Genomic DNA, 24,280 nt, shown 5'->3' on the forward strand with positions numbered 1-24,280 from the left:
GTGACTTATGTGGAGACTTTCAGTATCCAGTGGTTTACTAGTCCCTTTTGATAAATAAATATCCCTGTGAGGACGTTCAATCTTACAGATTATTATTATTCCCTCAAAGATTTGAAGATCACTGTTCTAGAAAGGTGTTCACATGGAAATCTAGAATTAAAGGGAAGACGTGTAAGTAAGATTGTGTACTAGTGAGTGAAAATTAGCTAACAAAAACAGGGCCTCCCCTGGGTGTAGGCGTGGAGGTGGGAATTGCCGCAGGGAGTAGGCGAGTGCTTAAGACAATCTGGGCGCCAAGGACACCTTCAGTCTAACAGGCAGCTCTTCTTTGCAAACGACCTTCACCTAGGGAGCAAGTTAGGCTCTAGGCCGGTGGGCAGGTGCAGGCTATGCGGCTGCCGAGCGGGGTGGGCGGGTTTCCACGTGCACGAGCCCTTTAAGGCCCCGCGCAGCGGAAGCGCGTGGGTACTACGTGGCCTCACTGGCGCCCTCGGCCCAGCGGCCATGGACTTGGGCGCAGAGGAGTTTGAGCAGAACCTCCCCTTCCTGCAGGAGCTCGTCCAGGACGCGGACTTTGTGGGTAAGGTATCGGGGACTGCGGGTCCGGTCACCAGAGTGCCGTGGACCAGCTAGAGGACGGGGTAGCACAGGTGGGAGACGGTTGTGGCCAGGCCGCAGGGGGCTCAAAGAGGCCCCTGCCCCTCGGAGGGACAGGCAGACTTCTTACGCCCGCAGGCAGGGGGGCGATAGGCATCACTCACGTGAGTGTTGAGTAGCCCTGATGTCTTGGGCCAGACTCCCTGAGGTCCAGGTACAACCCCCATGGTTTCGCTGGTCCTTGCCTTGGTTCTCTCCATTTTCCCCTTTTGCCCCCACCTGGCCTCTTGAACACAAAATGAGCGACGTGCTTAGGCCACCTGTGGCATCCACACTGTGGAGTGGTGTCTGCCCTGTGCTTGGGGACTCCTCTATCTTTTGCCTCCCCCTTAGGTCTGGACATAGAGTTCACTGGCCTTCGTTCTAGCCTTTCCGGACCGCAGCAGATCAGGTAAAGCTAAAGCTGTCTTAAAGCCCAAAGAGCTGGCTGGCCTGTGTCCCCCAGCCAGACCAACATGATTCTCAGCAGCGCAGGGTTGGCTTCCCTGGGTGGGGCAGGTCAGTTTGTGTGGGCTGCTCCCACCTGTGGGACCTAGTATTAGTCCCCTAATGCTGGTAGTATTCCCTAGTTTCTGTAATAAGGAAAAGATGTGACGCCTGGTTGAGTGGCCAAGTGAGCCTGCTCTGGAGCCCTAGTATCTTGACCAGATCTTGTTGATGCCTGTTTTTTCAGTCTTTTTGATTTGCCATCCGAGTGGTACCTAAAGACCCGCCAGAGTGTTCAGCAGTTTACCATCTGTCAGATTGGTGAGTCTGAGGGTCATCTCTTCGTTATGAATCTGTTAAGAAGATATTGTCGGGCTGGGGATGTGGCTTAAGCGGTAGCGCGCTCACCTGGCATGCGTGCGGCCTGGGTTCGATCCTCAGCACCACATACAAACAAAGATGTTGTGTCCGCTGAAAACTAAAAAATAAATATTAAAATTCTCTCTCTCTCTCTCTTTCTCTCTCTCTCTCTCTCTCTCAAAAAAAAAAAAAGATATTGTCTTTGTTTCCTATTCGTGAAAATGGCTTTGTCACTTTTTCAAACACATTGGCTATCATTTTTGTATTCTTCTGTTTTTGGCTTTAGATCCAACACTTTGGAGTAAGCAGAAAATTTAACCAACATTAAGTAACAGTTACTGTTGTTCCTTGTTCCGTCTTTCAACTAAAAATGGGTGTATGATTTTGGATGTATAATTATATTACAAATATTTTGTTTTTCCCTTTGTTTTTACTTCATGGAGTTTGGGATTTGGAGATCTATATATCAGCACATACAAACATGTTCATTTTTTAACAGCACATAGTATTACAAACTATCAATGTATCTGTTAATCTGCTAATAAGCATGTTTCAGTTACACTTGTGTACAATTAAACAGACTTGCATTGACTGCCTTGGTGTTTATATATATGATCCTGTACTTTTGTGAGTATATACATCTGAGATACTTCTAGCAGTGGAATTGCAAAGTTACAGTATGTGTTGGAATATTGAAGTAATGATATGTAGTTTAGCATTGTGTTGTAAATGCAGGGCTCTACCACTGAGCTATGCCCCCAGCCCTCACTAAGTTTTTGTTGTTTACACTATTAGAGAATGTGTCTGTTTCTCCAACACTGGGTATTATCAGTCTGCAACTTTTGTCCACCTGGTAAAGGAAAAATGATTGTTAGTCTGTTTACATTTTATGATAGAAATGTTGACAACCTTTTCTATAAAGGGCTCCATAGAGAATATTTTAGATCTTGCAGACAATGTGATTTCTGTTATAGCTACTCAATCTTACCCTTGTAATGTGAAATCAGCTGCACATAACATATAAACCCATGAGCATGGCCCTGTTCCTGTAAAAAGCTTTTTCATAAAAGCAGACTTTGGGCCAGAGTCTACTGACTAGCTTTCACTATGGATGACGCTGGACATCTGTTTTCCTCCCTACCCTTGTCCTTTGCTGTTTCTCTTAACTGTGTGATCTCTGAAAAGTGTGGACAACAGCTCTTGGCGCTCTTGGTTATGTTCTGTTGTTCACCCCCTAACACACACACCATTTTGAATTTTTCTTTTATCCTTTGGTAATAGTCATTTAAAAGCTGTTAAATTTATAAGACTTACTTTATGGGTTTTGGTGTTTCCTCTGGTTAGTTTTAAAACTATGAAAATTGATTTTTTTTTTTAAATACTTGTTTGAAGAACAGGCCACAGTTGTCTTTTTTGTGGGGGGATAGGAGGATATTGGGGACTTAATCCAGGGGCATTTAACCACTCAGCTACCTCCCCAACCCTTTTTATTTTTTATTGTGAGATATGAGACAGGGCCTCACTAAGTTGCTGAGTCTGGTTTTGAACTTGGGATCTTCCTGCCTCAGCCTCCTGAGCTGCTGGGATTACAGGCGTGTCATTGCACCCAGCTTCAACTCTTGTCTCATTCTATAAGGATCTTATCCTGTCCTGCCACCCACATAGTTATATCTGTGGATGCAAAGTCCTGTTGGAAATGTTTGGGCTCTGTGTTCACCTCAGGGAGCTTATTCTCAGTATTCATTACTTCCGCTATTGTTCTTCTAGGATTGTCTGTATTTTCCACTATCGAAGGGGAGTTCAACAAGTACGTATAAAGAGCTTTTGCAAAGCAGGGCTTTTGCCCATCTGTGTTCTACAGCTATCTCCCCTTCATATTCTGCCTTGGTGTCTGAGTCATTTTGTCCTGGACACTCTGTTCTCTCCTACTTCTGGCTCTTCCACTGGCTCTGTCCTGCAGATTCCAGTTTACCTTCAGGTCTCTCCTGAAAGGTACCATTTCTGCAAGGCCTTTTCCACCACCCCTGCCTGGTACCTTATACGCTCCTGTCCTCTTTTCCATTGTCTCTTGTGCACCTTCACGAGAGCAGTTAATACTGTGTATTGTGATGAGGGTGCTGTCTGAACTGCCTGCTAGCTCACAGGTACCAGCTGGTTCCAGGAGTGTGGAAGGGTGCTCCCTTGATGGGGTGGCTCCTGCCCAGAGCAGCTGTGGGACTGCCTCTAAGCAGCAGCCCTGGTGGTTTTATTGAGAGCCTGTTTCTGTAGCAAACCATTTTCTGAGGGCAGGATCACTGCCTTTGTTCTTTGGCTCTCAGTGCCAGGCAAAGTATCTGAAGCACAGTTTTTCCTAAATGGATGAAAGAAAGAATCTACTCTGAAGCTGCTTAATGAGTCAGGGTGTGTGTGTGTGTGTGTGTGTGTGTGTGTGTGTGTGTGTGTTTTAAGTGCCTTTGGCTTTTTCTTATGTTTTTATAGGTATGTAGCCCATTCATATAACTTCTTTCTCTTCCCTACAACATTTGGGATTTTGGATTCAGAATTCTCTTTCCAGGCTTCTAGTGTTCAGTTTTTGAATCAATACGGCTTCAACTATAACAAGGTATGGCATTGGAGGAGGGGAGGGGGCAGGTTGAAAGTCCAGTCTAATGGGCCCACAGGACCCTTTTTCTCTTCCCGTTTTTCCCGTGAGATACTAAGTAGGCCTGGCCCTGCTTATCTCCTGAGATGGGGTACATTTGGGGTGGTGTGGTTATACACTCCTCTTCCTCTCCTTCCCCTTCCTTTGTGGCTTGGAGGATGACTCTCACTAGTTTCTGTTTTCTGTGTTTAGTTTCTTAAAAATGGAATCCCATATATGAATGAAGAACAGGAGAAAAAAATTAAGCACAACATCCTGACAGGGAACTGGAGAGTTCGCAGGTAGGGTGTGTTTCTTTAAGTGCCTCTTGGTTTCTTTGCTGCTGTGTCCTGTGGGGTCTGTGCTGGTTCCAGGAGTGTGGTGACCTTGAACCATCCATATGTCGTGGTAACTGCATCAGCCTCCTTTGCTCAGCCAGACGGTGTGGCCGCTGGTGCTGGGGATCCTCCACCTGAGGTGAGGAAAGGCAATCCTGTTTCCACCCCCCTTTCAGCTCCTGTATAAACCCCTCACTGCTTCAAGCGTGATTTTTAGCATTTAAAAATGAAAACAACAGAAGCTGACTCAGTTTGCTAACTCGCCAAGATTTCCATTCCAGTGCTAGAGGGGCAACCCCGCTCTGTTGGACTTGCTGTGAGATGGTCTGTTAGTGTCCAGTGTGCTCTGAGGGCTTTTCAAGGCTAACTCGCACATAGCCCTGACTGTGCCAGTCATTCCAGGCACTGACTCTGGACTTGGGCCTCCTTGGCTTGGCTGTGTCCCCCAGCATGCCTGACCCTGCTATGTGCGAGACTTGTATGACATTCCCGCTCCTCGGCCCCAACGAGGGCAAGATTGCTACCTCTTTGCTTTGGCTCCTGTGCCTGTCCCACACATTGCAGCCTCATACTGTCTGCACTATGGTCAGAAGTGACCAGAGCGAAGACAGTAGCACAGGGTGGCAATGGAACTGGCCACCCAGTTCTCGTCGGTCAGAACTGTTGACCAGTTGTTGAACGAGTCATTTAAGCCTTCTGGGCTTTAGATTCTTCACCTTTAGCAGGAAGGGCCGTCAACTCGACAGCTTATAACTTTGAAATATGATGACTGCATGGTCCAGGTAATGATCTTGTGTAATGTTGGAGAGCTTCTTTGTTGTTTTGTTATTGTCCTTGTTCCTGATTTTAATATAAAAATGTAGGATTTCATAAGGTTCAAAAAAATTTTTTTTTCTTAAATCTGACATTTTCAAATGTTGGAGAAAGAGCTTTCCTCACTTCAAAGAACACTGTCCTTACATTTCTAACAAGGAGCCCAGGGTTTGCCAAAGTCCTTCTTTTCCTTACGCTCCCAGTGGGTGTTCCTGCCTCTGGAAGCCTTACAAAGAAGACAGTCCTGACAGTGGCCTTTAGACCTGGTTAGAGCCGCTTCCTTTCCTAGTGTGACAGGTGGGGATCACATGAGCTCTAGGGACCTGTGAAGAACGAAGGCCAGGAAGTTGCCTGCCTTCTGCATGAAAAGATGGAAGAACAGTGATGTTGTTTTGGTCTTTTGTTGTTGTTGTTTGGTACTGGGGATCAAACTCAGGGGCACTTAACCACTGAGCCACATCCCATCCCTTTTTTTTTTTTTTTTTTTTTACTATTTATTTAGTTGTAGTTGGACACAATACTTTTACTTTATTTTTTATGTGGTGTTGAGAATCAACACATGCTAGGCGAGCATTCTACCTCTGAGCCACAACCCCAGCACCCCCCCCCCCCCCCGAGCCCTTTTTTATATTTTATTTAGGGACGGGGCCTTGCTAGGTTGCTTAGAGTCTTGCCAAGTCGCTGAGGCTGGCTTTGAACTCATGTTCCTCCTGCTCTAGCCTCCCAAGCTGCTGGGTTTGTAGGCTCAATCAACTGCATCCAGCTCATCTGTTTTCTTCGTGAGCTCACAATGTGAAAACCAGGAGCTCCTGAAACCTCTTGTTAACGTCATCTTGTGATTCTGGCATGGTTTTCTCCAACATTTGCATTTTCATGTGCCCATTTTCAGCTCTCTGGATAAAGACCAAATCAAGGTGGTGATTGATGAGGTGACGCGATGGCTGGACCTAGCTGAGGAAGGTGACCGGATGACTCTGCCTGGTATTGCTGGTAGGCAAGAGGCTGCTCCTTCCGTACTGGGAGTGTTGGGTCATGGTTACGTGACAGGAGTTGGGGGACCCATTCTCTTTCCCACAGATCCTGGTCCCAAATGCCTCTCAACTGAGTCTAATACATTTGCTTAGTAGGTGCCCAGTCCTTGGGGTCAGATAAAGCTTCAGAATTCAGAAATCAGAAAGTCGGAAAGCTTTTCAACCAACATTGAATTTCAAGGCCAATGAAGTCAAGTTTCATTTCAGAGCCATCTTGTTCATCCTGTCCTGAGTGCTCTATATCAAAGTATATCACTTGACTATGACTTGCTGTTTTTGTACCGTTTTTTTCCCTGGTGCCATAGCAGTGGGGGTTACACCTGCCAGCACCTCAGCACAGATTAAGGCAGGAGTCCCACATCATGCTTTCTTCACAGCCACTTGCTCTCAGTGCAAAAAGCCGATTTGGCTTAAGAAGCTGCTTGGTGAGGAAGTGGTATGAGTGCTAAGTCTCAGCCTTTGATGGGTCATCTGTAAGTATCCTATGTGAACATAGCATGCAGAAAAGCACTCTGCGTCTGTGCTGGTGCATACCCCCACCCAGTGGTGGGGCGAAGGAAGAGCATTTGAAGAGCATTTGAGTGTGGGTTTTTTTTTTGTTTTGTTTTTTTAGTTAAGAGCTGGATCTGCCCCCCCTGCCCGCCCCCGCCCCCAAGTGAATATCATTTTCTTTCTAGAAAGATCTGACTGTTTGAACTTGGGATTTTGCATTTATTTTCCAAATGGAAAAAGTAAGCCTGACCCTTTAGGGAAAATAATGCATAGTAATAACAGTAGTTATGAAAGACATAACCAAGTTTTGAACTTGCATCTTCTACCATAAGCTTGACAGCTTCCCAACACTGAGACCTTTCTGATAAGAATAGTGGTCAGATAGTCAGTTATACAAGTATCTTTTGTGGTTATTGTAAAGTAATAGTGCTAGAAAGTCCATTAACAGTGGTTTCAGATTCTTTGTGACAGCTGAGGTTTTAAGAAGTTACCACATGCCAAAATCATACTTTGTGTTATAGAACACCCAGAGTCATCCGACAAGGCTGGTAACACTTCTTCATTGTGTCAGAGACTGGGATTTTGTCACATTTCAGTGCAAAAGCAGATACGATTGCAGCCAAATATTAAAGTTTGCAAAAACGTACAATAATATATCATGATGTTTTTTGTCTTGGAAAGTAGTTCTTCTTATGAATTTTACTTTTGTTATTGTATATGGAGCTTTTTGTTTGTTTTAAAAGAAGATTCCATGTTTTTTTGATTTGAAGGTTTTAATTTCTAAAATAGTTAACATCAGTGGCTGTATCCAACAAAAACAAACTTTGGTGTCTCCAACTTAAAATCATCTTTGAGGTCAAAAACTGTGAAAATGCTGCCCTAGAATGCCATCACAGGCCCTGCATGCTCTGTCATGTGGCTGGTGAGCTTAGGCACCTCTACGACCTGCCTTTTGCTGTGATCCACGGCTCCAGTTTCTGCATTTCTTTTCTTCTTGGGGCTCTTTTTTTTTTTTTTTTTTTTTAAGTTGTAGACGGACACAATACCTTTATTTATATCTGTTGCTTAGGATTGAACCCAGGGCCTCACTCATGCTAGGCAAGTGCTCTGCACTGAGCCACCACCCCAGCCCGTCGTCGTCTTGGGGCTCTTGAAGAGGAAGGGCTGTGCCACTCAGTCGTGCCTTGTGTTTGCCCCACAGGGTTCCAGGCCTTTGAGGTCCAATTGGTGCTGAGGCAGGCCCTCCCCAACATCTGGACGATGCTGAAAGATCAGGGCGTGAGTCCTCCCTTGAAATGGGCTGTCCTTAGCGGCTTCATTGCCTCTCTCACCCACCCAAATCCAGCCTCTCTAAAAGGCTTTTCCCCTGCTTTGTTATTTGTCTATTTTTCATGTCAGGTGGTGGTGAAGAAGGTGAGTCGGCAGCATCGCTGGTACCTTGAGAACGCCTCTTGTGATCGAGCCAGCTGTTGGAAGGAGCAGATTCTCCTCTCTGCGAGGGGTTTTTCTGTTTTTTTCCAGATGCTGGTGAAAGCCCAGAAGGTAGGGAAAAAAAATCTCTTTTCTTGGACTTTCACAGTCTTCTGTATTTCTGGCCCTAGATGTTGAAGGATTCTTCAACAGTAAAATCTGATTTCTTAAGACGAGTCCTTTCTTCTCCTTGATAACTGGCTTCCTTGACCTAACCATTTACCAAATCGTGATGGGTTAGTGTGGGGAAAGGCTCTCCACAAGAAATCACTTTTTTTGCCTCTTCCTATAATACAGAGATTCCAGTAATTACCTAAAGTTTCTTGAAAGAGCTGTCTGCTTCACAGCAGGGAACCCTGCTTAAGTCCTTCCTGCCCCACCCTCCACTGACCTCCCCCAAGCAGTCCCACTCCCTCACATAAGACAGAGAGGATGAAACAGTCCCGTGACAACAATGGCAGTGGGTTCCAAAGATGCATCCTTCACAAGAATCTTAGTCTTTGGTGTCTGTCTTTATAATTTTTAAAATTTCATTTCTCTCACCTGCTGATCTACTCCAAGTAGCCCTTAGTGGGGCATAATATGATGATGGATCTGTTGCATCTCCATGAGAAGTTCTTCAGACCTCTCCCAGGTAGGGACAGACTTGTCATCTCCTTCCTGTATCTCTATTTGCCACCTGGCCTGTACTTCCCAGTGTCGACAGAGGTGCAGCAGGGTCCAGTCCTCAGATCTGTTACCATCTGCTCAGAGACAAGACCAGAGACTTCCTCAAGGGAGAAAAACCTAAATTTGAATTGGTATCCTTCCTCTATTCCTGAAGATGCTCAGGCCCATTGTGTAAGATTTGGCAAAATCAGAAATCATATTTAATCATATACATTTGGATTTGTATTTGGAAGTATTATTTTATGTCATTAAAAACCTACTAAACCTATTGCATGACATTTTTAATGTCATGTGATGCTGTCTTGTGGCTGTATCGCCTTTCCGTGGTTGATCTGAGCATATTGAGAGAATTACAGGAGGATTAGTGGTAAAATTAACAGTGTACACTCAACAAAAACCTGAGCAAACTGTGGGACAAAGTATTCACGGCAGGGAGACAGAGTGCAGGAAAGGAAGAGGCACCTGGCTGCCACAGCACCCCTCGTGAGGGCGCCCCAGGGTGGTGCAGGCAGGCCTGTGGGGAGCTTGTGCTATGGGGTGGGGACAGCGGGAAGCAGTGATCAGCCGCAGGTGCCCCATCACAGCACGTAGGAGTCCTGTGGAGACAGGGGCATGAGACCTGAGGGAGGAGGACTGAAGTGGCTGCCCTGTGGACTAGGGGATGTGGAGGCAGGAAGAGGGCTACAGGGCCCCTCGTTTGGGAGGTGTGTGTTGTGGGTTTGGTTTGTTTGCACTAAACCTCTTTTAAACTACATACAGGTATAACTTTGAATTTGTCAGTTAATAGTTTTTCCCCCTTTATCAGTATACTTCTCATCAAATGACTTTCAGCTGATTTTTCTTGGATATTCTCTGAACAGTCATTTATAAATGATTTTTCTTTTATCTGCCTTTCCAAAACACCATTTCTCCCTCTCTTATCCCATTGGCTAGAGCTTCTCAAACTGCATTAGAGGATATCTTGAGTTTAGTGGGGAACCTCTTGTTCTTTACACCTGTAAGTGGTGAGGGTAGCTTGAGATTAAAAAAATCCTCAATCGTCAGAAATAAGGTGGTTTTCAATTTCTATTTCGTTTCATTTGCTTTACTAGTTGACGTTGGTGGCAAGCTAGGTTAGATGGTGGTTCCTTCCCATTTTACCAACAAACTCACTCCCTTTTCACTCCCTGGATCTTTCCCCTCAGAAAGCTATGATCAGTTTAAGCAGAATATCCATGACCTGTTTCCTGTTCTCATTGATACCAAGAATGTGACAAAGGATATCTGGAAGGTAATGAATGAAATTGCTTGATTAATTGTGTCCACACTAATAACACTTTCCAAAAACTTTCCTTGAACTCTTATAAAATCGGTAAAAATCGGTATCCATTTCCTTTCATATTTTGTCACCTATGGTTGTTCATCATACTAGTTGTCATTTCTTTCCTTCCCCCATTCAAGCTCCCAGGTTTTGACTCATTTGTATATAATTGGGATGGTTAGAGTGGATAGTGCAATGATTTGATTCAGAGCCTGATCTATTTTTCATAAACATTTACAACATAATCAAAGTACATGAGGGTAGAAGGGTCCCCTCTCAAAGTCTTGAGAAACCATCTTTGCTGAGCGCGAGATCATGGCTTCTCTGGGGACAGTGAGTTGGAATCACTAGGTAAGTTACAAACTGCCTCCAGCCCCTGTTAGCTTCCTGTGTGGTCTGCAATGGGGCCAGGCCGTTTTGAAAGCTCCCCAGGTGACTGTCATGTAGTCTGGGTTGTTGTCCTCTACACACGGAAAAGGGAAGGGCCCAACTGTTTTAAATGCTTCTTAGAAATTGAGGACCAGAGAAAGGGGATTGGATCAATGTCTTCAAGCCTTAGGTTCCAGGTGTGGTGAAAGCTGAGGCAGGAGGATTGGAAGTTCAAGGCCAGTCTGGGCAAATTGAGTGAGACCCTACCTCAAAAACAAAAAGGTCCAGGCGTGGTGGCATATACCCTAATCCCAGTGACTTAAAAGGCTGAGGCAGGAGGATTGTAAATTTAACGCAGCCTAAGCAACTTGAGTCCCATCTCAAATAATAACAGGTCTGTGAGTGTAATCGGTGGTAAAGCCCCCCTGGGTTCAGTTCCACTTTATCAGAGGGGTGGGGGAAATCAAGCCTTAGGGTGATAGATTGAGCTATTCAAGAAAAAAAGCCACAAAAATAGGAGTGGGTCCCTTGGTCCCTCTTTGTCCAGAAAGGCTCTAGTTTTTGTACTTCATGGTTTCTAGCTTTGATGAACTCCTAGGACTCCGAGGCCAGGCACTCCCCGTCCCTCTCGTTCTAGAATGCCTGGTATCCCACAAGCGTCCAGGCCTCTGTGGAGCGCCTCGGGTTCCGTATTTCTAGACCCTACGCTCATCTGCGGAGGGAGGTGGTGTGAGGTGGTGGTGGGCAGTCGTTCCCAGCCTGGACTGTGGGGAGCCCTCTGGGGAACCCCAGGATCTGGGTCCCTGGCCCTGCACTTGAGGAGTGAGGGCAGTTGGGACGCTGGAGGAGAAGGAAGAGGTGGTGGGCATGGGGTTCTCCAGGACACTTCGGCGGCCACTGGATAAGACCTGAAGCAGATGGACAGTATTCTTCTCTTGGTGATTTGTTCTCCACAATTTCAGGAGCTGCATTTCCCACGGGTCTCCAATCTCTCAGAGGTGTACGAAGTGCTGAGCAGGTGAGGGGCGCTTCCGGAGCTGGTTCTGGGGCAGGGGGCCTGTGGCTGCAGCTGCTGTGTGGCTCCAGATCCCTCGGGTCTGGTGGGTGCTCTTCCCACCCATGGCACCGCTTCCTGGAGCTGGTGTCCCCTCCAGGTCCTGCTGCCTCAGCCCATCTCTGCAGCCCTCTTGGCCCCCATTTCCAAGAATAAGGCCAAAGATGGGAAGAAAGCCCTCAGCCCCTGCCTGGCCTCGGGAACACTTTTGTTTTGCTATCTTTCTCACATCTTTTGTCACCAGCAGACCCAAGCCCTTCCATGTGTGCCGGGCAGCCGGGGCTTGCCTCCCCGCAGTGGCCCTCTGCCCTTCTGGTTCCCTCCTCTCTGCAGCCTCCCGCTCGCCTGTCCTTCCCTTTAGCCTCTCCCTCGGTTTCTCTGGTTTCTCTTGGCATTAGCACTTAAAACTCAAAATCAAACAGAATCCCTTTTGTTTGGCTACTGTTGTGACCGCATGGTGCCCTCCATGCCTGTAGTGGAAAACATGGGAGGGGGCAGGTGGAGTGGGAGGGTCGTCACCTCTTCACTCTAGGAGAGTCAGTGCTGGGGGGCCGCCTGCAGCGCACCCATGTTACTCAGAGATGTGGCACCTGTTTTCTGTGCAGCGAGTCCCTTCAGTGGCCTTCACCTTCCCTGTGTCCAGTGCTGTCAGGGGTTCTCTTACGTGACGCCTTACCCTGCACTGGCTTAGCCTACCAGGGCAGGCTCACCTCTCGTCTAAGATGGTAGAATGGTGTACGTAAGGGACAAGACGTGGCACATAGTCCTGGACAGGTTTTTGCTTCATTGGGGCATTTGAGACCCTTGTCCTCTCCCTCTTCTTCTGGCTCATATCCCCTCCTGGATTCTCTTTTCTGGCTGGGGTGGGTGCATATGTGCAGGCGTGGACGTATGGGTGCATGTGGATTTTTCACCCATTCCATGAGCATTACTCAGTTCAGTTCGTGGGCTCCATCTCCTCTTGCTCAGTCCCAGGGGGGCCTCACCCACTCCCTTTCTGCAGCTGCTGCCACCTGGGTGCACTGTGGTCTGGACCTCCTCAGCCTTGGGGCACTTCATGTACCAGCTGCCTTCTTGACCTGCAGCACCTTCGATTTCATGTTGATCTCAGTTCCTCCATCTTATCCCTGTGCCTGGGCATCTGCTGTCTTTGTAGCACCAGATATGATACTGGGAGCCTGTGTGAAGAGGTGGGACCAGAGAGGGTTTTGTTTTGTCTTCTAATACACAGGCTCTGGTTCTAGTCTTCCTTGGCTTAAATCCCAGTTTAACCAGCCCTCACTGGTATTTTTGAAAGTTACCTGCAGAAAATTGTTGAATCTCCCTGTGCCTTAGTTTCACCTCACAAGGTCTTTGTGAGGATTAAATGAGCTTATCCACCACAGGGACTAAGACACTGCTTCGCCCTCACTCCATCTTTCTTAAATGCTGTCCATCATTGTTGACAGTCCGTCTAATCCTGTAGCGTGGGCAAGGTCGCCATGCCTGCCTTACAGACGAGGAAGTTGGGCTCAGAGAGGAAGCACACAGGTTCTGAAAGACTGGTGGGATGGTTTCCTCACTGTTGGATGCTGTCGCTGCTTTCACACCCCAGAGCCGAGTGTCCCAGAGCTGGGCCGCCTGTGTCTGTCAGCCAAGTCTAGTTGATGTTGCTCCATAAATCTCCTTAAAGTCTCCCCTTCTTCATTCTCGGGGTCACTGCTGTTGTTCAGGCCTTTATTTTCCATTCTAGTTGTGGTGGTAGCCCTCACTGGTATCCCAGCCTGTGGCCTGCCCCACTTCATTTCTCATACCGCCACTTGCGTGGTCTTTAAAATCACAGGTTGAGTTCTGTTCGTGGCTGAGTCTCTGGCACTCCCTGAGGCCCCCACGTGCCATTGAGCTCCTTCTCTGCCTGGCCCTGCCTCCACTGTGGGCCTTGGCCACGCTTTGCACAGTGTGTCCTGGTTCTGTGCCCCTGGCTCTGCCTCTTCTCTCCTGCACCACTGCCTTCCTAATGCCTCTAGGCCAAAGTGGCCCAGAGTGCACCGTCTACTCCTCGGCATTGCCTTTATGGGGGGAAGACGTGATTGTCTCTGTACTCGTCACTCAGGCCACTAGATGGCAAGCTCCAGAGGGCAGAGATGGCTCCTCTGTTTCTCTGGGCTGGGTTCAGGCTAAGCGTTTCCTGAATGCCAAGGATGATCCAGTTGGAGCCTCTAACACTGCTGGTCTGTCACCTGTCCTGTTGCCTAGTTACCAAGACCTTATTTGTATATGACTAGAGCTATGTTTAAGACACGTGTTGAAGACACATTTATAACTTCAGGGACTTGGGGGAACAAGAAGGAATTTTCAGCAAGTTGTTCTTTATCCTATTTTTAATTCTCTAATAGTAACTTGAATCCCACCAAGAATTCTGGACCAGTGATTGTTCATGCGAGCAAATGTGAAAAATATGGTATGTTCCCATGAGCCCCAGCTCCTTGCACAGGAGTGCTGCAGGCAGAGCTGAGGCTTTTCCTGGACCTTGGTCTCCCAGGCTGGAGGCTGTGGAGTTCAGGGTTTCCTTCTCTGTCTTCCTGTCCTGCTCTGCATAACTCCTGCCCTCAAGATGTGTGATCCCAGAAAGCCCCAGTGCTGTCTGTTTCCCCCTTGACGTGGGCTCCTGGCTTTGTCCATGCGGGGAGGACCAGAGGGAAGCTGGCTTGTGAGCTGGAAGAAGGCACCCATGGTAGCTGGTGGTGGAGCATGCTGTGGTTGCTGTGGACATGAGGGTGGTGGGGGTGGAGAGACTTCTTTCCCAAGTGCATTGCTAATGGTTTACTTGATCTCTCTCCTTATTATGGAAAAATGCTTCAGCCCAGAACAAGTGCCCCCATGAAGCAGCATATGATGCCTTTCTTTGTGGGTCAGGTGAGAGTTGCCATCCTTCCAGAGGAGACTGGCCTTGGTGGTTGCCCTCCCTAGGTTCTCGTTTATATCATGCCGGGTTGCATAGAAAGTGTGAGTTTGCATATTTCAAGAAGGCCTGTGACATCTCTAGCATTTTTTTTTCTTTTTTCCAGTTCTTCTGAAAGTGGCTCACCTGCTCCTTCAGAGGGTGCACAGGTGAGTGTTCTTTCCCTCCAGTCACTCAGTTAGCAGTCAGGAAACCAAGACATCCCAGGGCCCCCAAAGAGGAAGAATACTGCAGCCCTGGAAGAGTAGACATCCAGCCTCTGCCTGTGTGGCAGCCAACACAGTGGCCTTGCTTCACAGAAGCCCTTTCCTGCCACCCCTGCCTCCTGCCTGGGTAGGGCTGATCCTGCCCCCCTCTTGGCACTGGGAGAAGTAATGTCCAGGGACCAAGGGTTTGACTTGGGTTCTGTTGTCTGCTTCAGTGCTTCCCAGCTTGGTGTGTTTGCTGTTACCCCATGAAACTCCAAATTGGAATTTTGAACGTGTTTCCTGTGACAGCAGCAAACCCCATGCCTCCAGCACTGGGCACAACAGGGGCACCAAGTGCATGCTGTACATGTGCCTTCCATAGAGCCAGGCTGGGGACCCTTGCTTTAGGACTTGGCAGGCCTAGCAAAGGAGCTAATCAGACTCTGGCCTGCTCCTCAGGACTGACCTAGCAAGGCAACTTTGATCTGTGCTCTGTGAACTACCTATACTTGTCCATTTTTGGCAATGGATGTGATAAATACAAATGTTCTATGTCATGTTGTGAGTTTTATAACTTAAATGAGAAATCTACCAGTCTGGAGTCTCGTAATGCATCAAAGAATTTTTTCTGAATTTTTTTTTCTCTTTCTAAAAATTAGAAAGGCCCTCCTCCTCCCCACCTCCAGGGGGGAAAAATTCCACCAGCCCACCTTCCTCCTTCCTGTAGTTTGGCAGTGTCTGAGTGCCCAAGTGCCCACTGGCAGATGGTGTGCGCTGGGCAGGAAGAAGCTTCCAGCAGAGAAGGGCGGGCACCTTTCAATTCAGCTGAAAGCTCTCCTCTATCTAGAGAAGCCTCTGGCTGTCCAGGCCTGCCTGGTTCCCAACCAGTGCTCCCCCAGGGCCTGCACACAAGGTCTGGTCCCTGGAAGAGTGGGGCTGATGGTCCAGTAAAGTCAGGCGAGGGATGGCCATTTGGGGTCAAGTGGTGTCGTGCTGGGGAATGATGAAGTGGAGCCCCCTCACAGGCTTCTCGCTCTCTGAGCCTGCCTCCAGTGCTGGTCAGGGAGCGTCACAAAACTGTCAGAGGGTGACCCTCCAGAAGCTCCGCTCTTTCTGGAGAGGGCTCTTTGAAATCAGCCAGTTGAGAAGCCCACTGACATGGGCACGAGACTTGGGGGTGGAGAATTGCCCAAGGCAGCCGTTTCCCTGTGTCGCCAGATCCTTGGCTATGGCGAGGACAGTGGATAAGTGCATGCCTGAGCGCTTTGGCTTCTCTGTCCGTGCAGCAGCGGACCCATGCCTGAGCCATCCTTCCCTCAGTACCTCGACGTGCTGGCTCCTTACGTGAACCAAGTCAATCTTATCCGAGCTGGGGTCCCTAAAATCGTGAGTAGGTTTCATATTGCTCCCTTACCTTGCTCAGAGACTCCCTGTGGAGGTGGCCTGGTGTCGCTGGGCTGAAGGGGTGCAAGAGCTGGACAGGGCATTTACACCCCTGTGAAGCTGCTTGTTTCTTGTGTTTTTCTGCCCAAACCCACACGTTCTCGCTCCACCCATCCTTCTCTTTGCTTGCTCCCAGCCCCAAACAGTCTTTCCTAGTCCCTTCAAACATTATCTAATTGCATAAGATGTCAGCAAAAATTGTGGGAAATCTTGTGTTCTTCATGTTTCTTAGAATTTTTCTGGCCCAGATTATCCCAGTATCCGGCCTCCCATCCTCATCCTCACTGTTAGGAGGTGGCCCGGGGCCAGCGAGCAGCAAGTCTACCGAGAGTTCCAGAATCTCTGCAAGTTCGATGTCAGGCGACTCACTCGAAGCCAGTTCCTGCTCCTGACCAATAAGTTTAAGGAGTAGGTGCCCAGGCCCCAAGTCCCTCCTCTCTCCCCATGTCATCCTTTTTGCCTCCCCCTGCTTCAGGCCTAAGAGCAGTCCCAGTGGCCATACAGTGTGGCTGACCTTGGCAAATTTCTTTTGGCAGTGCCCGCAGTATCCTGAAGGAGTACAGGTGCCACCCAACCCTGCAGGTCTCCCTATACCGGTATTGGAGACATTCCCCCAACATCAACTGCGTGTTACAGTAAGTGGCAGGCTGGAAGCTGCTCTTCCGCCTGTAGCCCCATTGGGTCTGACTCAGCCCAGCTCGCTCACTGGTGAGGGCCGTTAGGGAGTTGCTGACAAGTGCAGTGAACTGTGGGGTCACTTGGTGTTCTACAGGTACTGGAGCATCTGCAGTGTTGGGCACTGTTGGTCCTAGGGCTTCGTGAGTGGGTAAAACAAAAGTCCTGCTCTCGCGGAGCTCCGTACTGATGGGCAGTAATCAGCAAGTGTACTAACCAGGGGACCTTGTGATGTGTCAGTTGGCAAGTGCTTATTAAAAATGAGAGAAGAGAGGGTCTGGCAGGCCTGAGGGGTCCTGTTCAAAGGAGGTGATGGAGGATGGGTCGTGTTAAAAACTCAAGGATGTCAGGGTGAGCCGGGGGGTGCTCAGGACAGTGCAGGGCAGGGTCCTTGAGTTGGGGAGGCACCTCACCGAGGGCCGATGAGGCCACTGTGAACGAGGATGGACAAGGCAAGGAGGAACTGGGTCCTGTCTGAGTGGGCATAGTAAGGGCCACTTGGAGGAATCGAGGATCACTTGGGGTTTGGGCAGAGGAAGGGCACCATCCAACTGTCTTCTCTGCTGAGGTAGGCTGGAGAGGAGGTTGAGGGCAGGGGCACCAGGAGGCCAATGTGTCTGTGGTATGGCCCAGCCTGGTGGTAGTGGGAACAGAGAAGGAGCCAGGGGCAGAACCAAGAAGAGCTGTGTGCACTGTTGTGAGGCAGGTTGCTCAGAAAACACACCAAGTCCTAGTTTTGTCCAGATTGAAGAGTATGTAGCCGGCTGGCCGGTGACTGCCCCCCACAGGAGGGGTTATAACTGTCTCTGCAAGGAACAGCCCCAAGACTGAGCATTTTAGGATATTTAAAGGCAAAAATCACATCCGGGTTGACATAACTGCAAGCAAGCAGGTACAGAAGCTGAATTGGGCAGTTAGCGAGACAATGCAATGGGTACATTGGTAATGCTCATGGGACTTTTCAGGTTGGTATAGCAGCAGGCAAGCAGAAGTGAAGGAGATCAAAATGACCCTATTTCAGTACACATTAGAGAATGGTTACTAATGTTTAGACAATCAGTCTCTGTAGATTGCCCAGGAAAAATGGAAACCAAAGAGAATAATTTGACATTGTATAAGAATTGCTATTTTGTGTTGTCAAGTATGTTATGCTAGGTAATGGGTACAGGGGTGGGGCCTTCCCATGGCAGAAGCATTTCTTACATGATGTGGAGTCTCAGGGTAAAATGGAGTCTGTTTGGTTATTGCCCATATAGCCTGGACCATAACATGCACAGTCAAGGTTCGCCCTGAGTAACTCGAAAGACAGACTTGCAGTTACTGAAGTTTTATGAAGATTCTGGTGTGCTATATAGGAGCTGGATCTGTAGTGGACAGCACTGCAGAAGAGAAATGGTAGCCTCCCAAACAGCTCTTTGTCCTCCTGCCAACCTCTGATCTAAATCACTAGGGAAGGTAAACTGTTTGTATCCCAGAGCCATGGACCCTGAGAGACGAGCAAGCAGCTCAGTGTTGGCACCAGGAAGAAAGGAAGGACGTCTGGGGTTGGCGGGAAGAAGGGGGAGTCTGCCTGCTACTTTGAGACCTGCCAGTGTCACAGAAGAACCAGGCTTCTGACCCACATCCTTGTCTTACAGAGTCTGTGGAGTGGTCACTACCTGGGCTCTGCTGGCGTTTCTCCTGGGAAGATCCAGATCCTGAGTGCTGCAAGCCTCTTGGCCTGTGTTCTGTCGCCAGGCCTTCCTGGGGCGTGTGTGCGTGTGTGTGTTAATATATGTAAATCTCATTCTCTTTGCAGGTGGATTATATTGTCCTTACTAGAAATTTTGTTATGTTTTGAATGTGAAATTCTGTAAATACTGTAGTGATAAATGTGCTATATGCAAAGATTTCTTTGTGGCAAAAGCTGTCCTTCCTTTTTGGAAATGACTGGGAGCGGTCACAGCTGCTGGGGATTTAAGCCAGCACCCTGGGCTGTCTAGAGCAGACATGACAGCTGCACACCAGGTGAACCAGGCTGATTTCCCTGGGAGAAAAATTAACAGCCAACAGGTTGCTGGAAGAATAGCTTAATCACAAAAGGAAAAAAAGCTTAATCACAAAGGGGGAAAAATAAGCTTGGCAGGGTCAATGTCATGTGCTGGTGACACTTTGGATCAACTTTTTAAACCATTAAGATACTCATTTTGAAGACAAGATTACCCCCAGCCCTGGAGCACACCTTGGGTCGGTCAGTCTAACCGATGCTTTTCTCTGTGGTGCTCCCTGCCCACCAGCTCCCAGTCGCTTCCCCCAGAGTGGGGTTCTGCTCAGCCTTGAACTTCAATTCAGCAAAGCCGCCTTCAACTCTAGATGTTTTTTCTAGAAAAAATAAAGCGTGCATGTAGCCAGGAGCTTGAACTTTTCCAGCATCCCTGTCCTGAGGGGTGGGAGACACGATTTCATGGCAGCTTATGATCAAATGACACCAGTTGTGCCTGCAGGGGCAATTTTACTCCTCAGCCCAGTGTCCAAGTAGGAGGCCCAGGATTTTAAAATTTTAATTGAATATCTTTGTTTACCTGAGGAGAGTTCCCCTTCTCTGTGGCCTTTGGGGGCCTGGTGCATCTTGGGTAGTCCACAGAACAGCCAGCAGGGTGCAGTCCATCCACAGTGGCCCTTAATGACCAGGGGACCCAGTGTTATGTCTACTGTTCCCTGTAGGAAAGGCTGGAGGGAGTGGGGAGGGCCCGGACAGTGTGGCGGGTTTGCAGGTGAAGTTCACTTTGATGCCTGTGATCTGAGCCTCCTACAGAAATGGCGGTGTCCCGAGCTGCCTCCTGTCCTACTGGGGCAGAGCTTGCTGAACTGCCACCAACCTTGCTGCTCTCTGCTCTGACACCTGCAGCTCTTCATGTCTGTTTTACCATCAGCTGTCCACTAAAACCCACAGCCCCGGGGAACCAGGTGCCCTGCCCTTCCCTTAGCTCTGTCTGCCTGTGGCCCTTCTTCCCTTTCAGGATGAGTGGGCTCTGTCGCCCTGCCCACCAGCAGCCCTGTGAGGCCTTAGGTGCTCTGGGGCCCAGGCCAGCCTGCACCAGCACCTTGCGTCTGCTGATGCTCTGCCCTGAGCCACGGGGTCATTCTTCTCTCAGATGCCCTCGGTCCTTCAGCGTACGGTGTCGGAGGACTCGGCACCACGGGCTCTGTGCCAGCATGACTCTGAAGCTTCTTGTCCAGCTGGCATCTCTCCTGGCTGCAGGTCACCTGCTGAGCCTTCCTAGAGTGTCCCACAGACATGCCAGACTCCGCCCAGCAGAAGTCCATGCCGCCTTCTCTGATGAAGCCCCAGCTCCTCCTGGTTCCCTGCCCTGCTCTGCTGGTGGTCTGCCCTGGCCCTCTCCACCCAGGCTTGCTCTGCTAGCAGCTGCTGGCTGTGTCTGCACCCTTCACAAGGCCAGGAGAGCCAGTACCTTGGCTGTGACAGTCCGGCTGCCTGTTCCTCCCCTCTCTACCATGACCTTCAGGCACAGGCGAGGGGGAAGGAAGACATGGCCATCTCCTGCCCACAGTCCTGTGGATTCTGTACCAAATCCTTGAGCCCTGAACCTCCAGGACTGGGACCCTGCTGTTTGCTGCTTCTGTGGGCATCTGTCTCTTCCTTGGGTTCACAGTTTCTCTTCTATCTCCCTGGGGCACTCACTCCCTTGCGTCTCAGATCAGTTAATGCCTCATTATGATACCCAGCTAGGCTGGTGTCCAGGGTTCAGCCTGCTCTGGGCACCTCGCGCCTGCCCCTGCTGAGACACTTGGTACTTTGTGCCCTGGTTGGGCCTGCGTGGGCGAGTACTTCAGACTGTGGGACCTGCAGGGGTGCCAGTGTCTTCAGGAAGGGGCCTGAGCTTAGATGTTGCTGGAACCTCTGGCATGTGTGTGTAGTGTTTTTGGGGGTTATTATTTTTTGGTACCAGGGATTGAACTTGGGGGCATCTGACCACTAAGCCACATCCCCAGCTCAGTTTTGTATTTTATTTAGAAATAGGGTCTCGCTGAGTTGCTTGGCACCTCGTCATTGCTGAGGCTGGCTTGGCGCTCACAATCCCCCGTGTCAGCCTCCCGAGTCGCTGGTATTACAGGTGTGCCCGGCTGATTTTCTTTTGACATAGGGTCTCATTAAATGCCCAGGCTGGCCTCAAACTTGCAATACTCTTGCCTTAGTCTTCTGAGTAGTTGGGATTATAGGTATGCATCACCGTGACCAACTGGGCTGTTTTTATTTTATTTTTTTTTGGTGCTGCTCATCTGTCTTCCACAGCTATTATAAATACCTATAAAATCACACAGAAAAGGGGTTTCAGCCTGTTGCTTTTGCTGAGGTAGCCATCCCAGTGTAGAGAGTAGCAGAGCTTGGTGAGGAGACATAGCCAGGAGGGGACTGGAGACCTACAGCCCCCCATGAAGAGGCACTCCCAGGGGCCTGGGATGTCCCCCTAGGCAGCACCTCCTAAATTTCCACTGTCTCCCAATAGTGCCCCTTCATGATCAAAACTTTAACACACAGGTCTTTGAGGGGACATCTCAGACCCAAACTAGGGCATCAGGAAATGAGCTGTAAAGATGGCCCAGTCTCATTATTTTGTTCTATCTGCCAAAGAGAAAAGGGATGAATGGGTCCCCCAAGCCTACCCAGCCCAGGCTGTTCTTACTGGGTCCGGCTGCTGTATAAGTGACGTGACTCCACATCATTCTAAGTTTTGAATCTTGATTCTTTGTAGTTTAACATTTTAGCATGAGATTGTGACTTAAAATAGCAGTCTTGGGGTTGGGGATGTGGCTCAAGCAGTAGCGGGCTTGCCTGACATGCATGCGGCCCGGGTTCGATCCTCGGCACCACATACAGACAAAGATGTTGTGTCCGCCAAATACTAAAAAAAATAAATATTAAAAAAAAATAGCAGTCTTCATCTTAATGTTAACTAACCTTTCTCTTTACATCCTTCAAGTACCTCTTTGTTTGGCTGCTATAACAAAAGAACCACAGACTGGGTGCGGGGCTTCAGCAACAGACATGTATACATTTCTCCTGGTTCTGGAGGTTGGGGAGTCAGATCAGGATGGCAGCAAAAATTTTTAAAAGGCACTAAACGAAAACACCCACCCAGGCTACTTGTGGGAGGCTGAGACCATGGCCTCTAGTCTGAGGCTGCGTGAGGTGGCAGCACTTCACGTGCCCTGGCTGTTGTTTCCACAGTTCCTGTACCAGCTGCTGACTGCCACCTTCAGAGTGTGTGCAGGATGAGCTTGGTGGCTGCAGGGTGGCTGCAGGGTGGCCGCAGAGTGGAGTTGGCCTCCTGGGGGCTGCTGGTGCCTTACACCTTCCCTCCTACCAGGTCCCTGTGACCGCCTCATGGAGGTGCTACTCTGTCACCTTGTACTGTATTTGCCGTGCTTCTTCTATTTATGAAGCCATTTTGTCCCTAGTTACATGTGTCTTCTTTGCGGTGTAAGCTCCTTTGGGATGCAGACAGTCTCCTGTCCCTGCAGGCTGGTGGCATGGTTCAAGGCTGAAGCTAGGCAGTTGCTGCCCTCCACCTAGAGGGAAAGCTGAGTAACTGTGACAGTAGGTTGGCAGGTCCCGGCTGGAGGAGGGCTGGCGCCTACATAGCAAGGGCCCCTACAGAGTGATGCCCCAAGTGGCAGGGAGGACGCTCTTGTCCCTTGTAAGCAATAACCTGTGGTCGTGTCCGGCAATCGCTGCACGCTAGACTCGGCTGTCCCTGCACTGCAGCTAAATGGTTCATTTGCTTCTCCCTGGACCTTGGAGGGGAGCACTGGCTCTTCCAGCCCTGTGGAGTAGAGGCTCTGAGACCCAGAGCAGGAGCTGCCTCCACCAGGGTGGGCAACTCTTCCTTCCCACGCTGCCTGCAGGGGTCTGGAGCCATTGGATATCCTTAATGGTTTGTTTTTCTTTTTCAAATATCAGAGCTGTCAACCATTTTGTTAATCACAACAAAATTACCCTGGCGTGATTTTAAACAGGTTAAGAAAACAGGACACGTGACAAACATCTGAAGGTCAGGGCTAAGCTGGGCGTGGTGCTGCATAAAGGTGATTCCACTACAGGGGCAGGCGACTGAGGCAGGAGGAGAGGAGTAATACAAGGCCAGCCTGGGCAACTTAGCGAGACCTTGTCTTAAAAAGTAAAAATCAAACAAAAATAGAGTGGGGCTGGGGTTGTGGCTCAGCCGTAGAATGCTCACCGAGCATGTGTGGGACACTCGGTTTGATCCTCAGTACCACATAAAAATAATAAAATAAAGGTACTGTGTCCAACTACAACTAAAAAACCATAAGGACAGGGCTTGCCCTTTTGTGGGACCTCAGCACACGCCCCCTGGTGGTGGTTGGTCCTCTGGGCTCCCTGGGCACTTCCTTTCTCCCAGTTCTGGAAGAGAGCCTCTGGTGTCCCCATGTCAGAAGTGTGGCTCTCGTGTCCCAGTGTCATCCAGACTCATTCACTCTGCTGCTGTCCCTCTCTACCATCATTGTGTTGTCTCATGTCCCAGCTGTCAAATTGCTGTCATCTTGAGACCCAATTCTGGAAACCTCAGCTGGTGCCAAGTGCTCCCTCACTGGCTCCAAGCGTGGAGAGAGAACTGCTTTCGACCAGTTCTCTGTGGGAGCAGAGCCATACAGGGTCCTCCAATGTCTGTTTTTATGGCCAAAGAGAGCTTGGGTGATGATTTTTATGGGTCTTGACACTTAATGAAATAGCTTGGACTGTTGTGTGTTGGACTCCAGGGGATGGTGGTGTTTTGTGGGGAAGACCTAATAGACAACCCATCACTGAAGCTACCTCTAGGCCCTTTCTATCCTCATGACCACACTTGTGGGGGCAAGCGGGGTGCATGCATTCCGAGCAGAGTTACCTTCAAAAAGCTAATAACATGCATTAAAATGTTATCTCGTGGGAAGATTCTTAATTTATTTCTCAGGCTTCTCTGTATGCCACAAGTTTTCACAGTATAAGCTTGTATCCCTTCAAAATCAGAAATGGCCTATTTTAAAATATCAGTATATATACCTTAGTATCTTAGTGATCACAATTCTATGAAAGTTATATATTTTGTTGAACAGGGAAAAGTATACACAAAGTTTACTACCTACCTAAGATTTGAGGTATGAGCCTTATGTAACTTTTTATATTAAAAAGTTATTGAAGTGAAATTAAAACCGAGAGAAGAGATACTAAAGTGTGGACAAGGTAGCTTTTCTTAAGTAATTAAATTGAGCTATTCAAGAAAAAAAGCCACAAAAATAGGAGTGGGTCCCTTGGTCCCTCTTTGTCCAGAAAGGCTCTAGTTTTTGTACTTCATGGGTTTCTAGCTTTGATGAACTCCTAGGACTCCGAGGCCAGGCACTCCCCGTCCCTCTCGTTCTAGAATGCCTGGTATT

General features: G+C 48.8%; 1 protein-coding gene across 1 annotated transcript; it reads left to right on the plus strand.

Moving 5' to 3' along the window:
• Positions 1–421: 421 nt before the first annotated feature.
• Positions 422–20,647, plus strand: PNLDC1 (PARN like ribonuclease domain containing exonuclease 1). The gene is made up of 19 exons (XM_081294040.1): positions 422–580; positions 991–1,048; positions 1,331–1,404; positions 3,211–3,250; positions 3,922–4,045; positions 4,277–4,365; positions 6,104–6,204; positions 7,939–8,015; positions 8,136–8,279; positions 8,772–8,841; positions 10,061–10,146; positions 11,508–11,563; positions 13,975–14,039; positions 14,441–14,494; positions 14,647–14,689; positions 16,015–16,114; positions 16,404–16,579; positions 16,708–16,806; positions 18,484–20,647. The coding sequence occupies exons 1-19, from the start codon at positions 505–507 to the stop codon at positions 18,545–18,547; spliced, it is 1,596 nt and encodes a 531-aa protein (XP_081150166.1). The 5' UTR covers positions 422–504; the 3' UTR covers positions 18,548–20,647.
• The last annotated feature ends 3,633 nt before the right edge of the window (positions 20,648–24,280 follow it).

The sequence above is a fragment of the Spermophilus citellus genome, assembly GCF_964194105.1.
Source record: "Spermophilus citellus genome assembly, chromosome: 5".
Classification (NCBI taxonomy): Eukaryota; Metazoa; Chordata; class Mammalia; order Rodentia; family Sciuridae; genus Spermophilus; species Spermophilus citellus.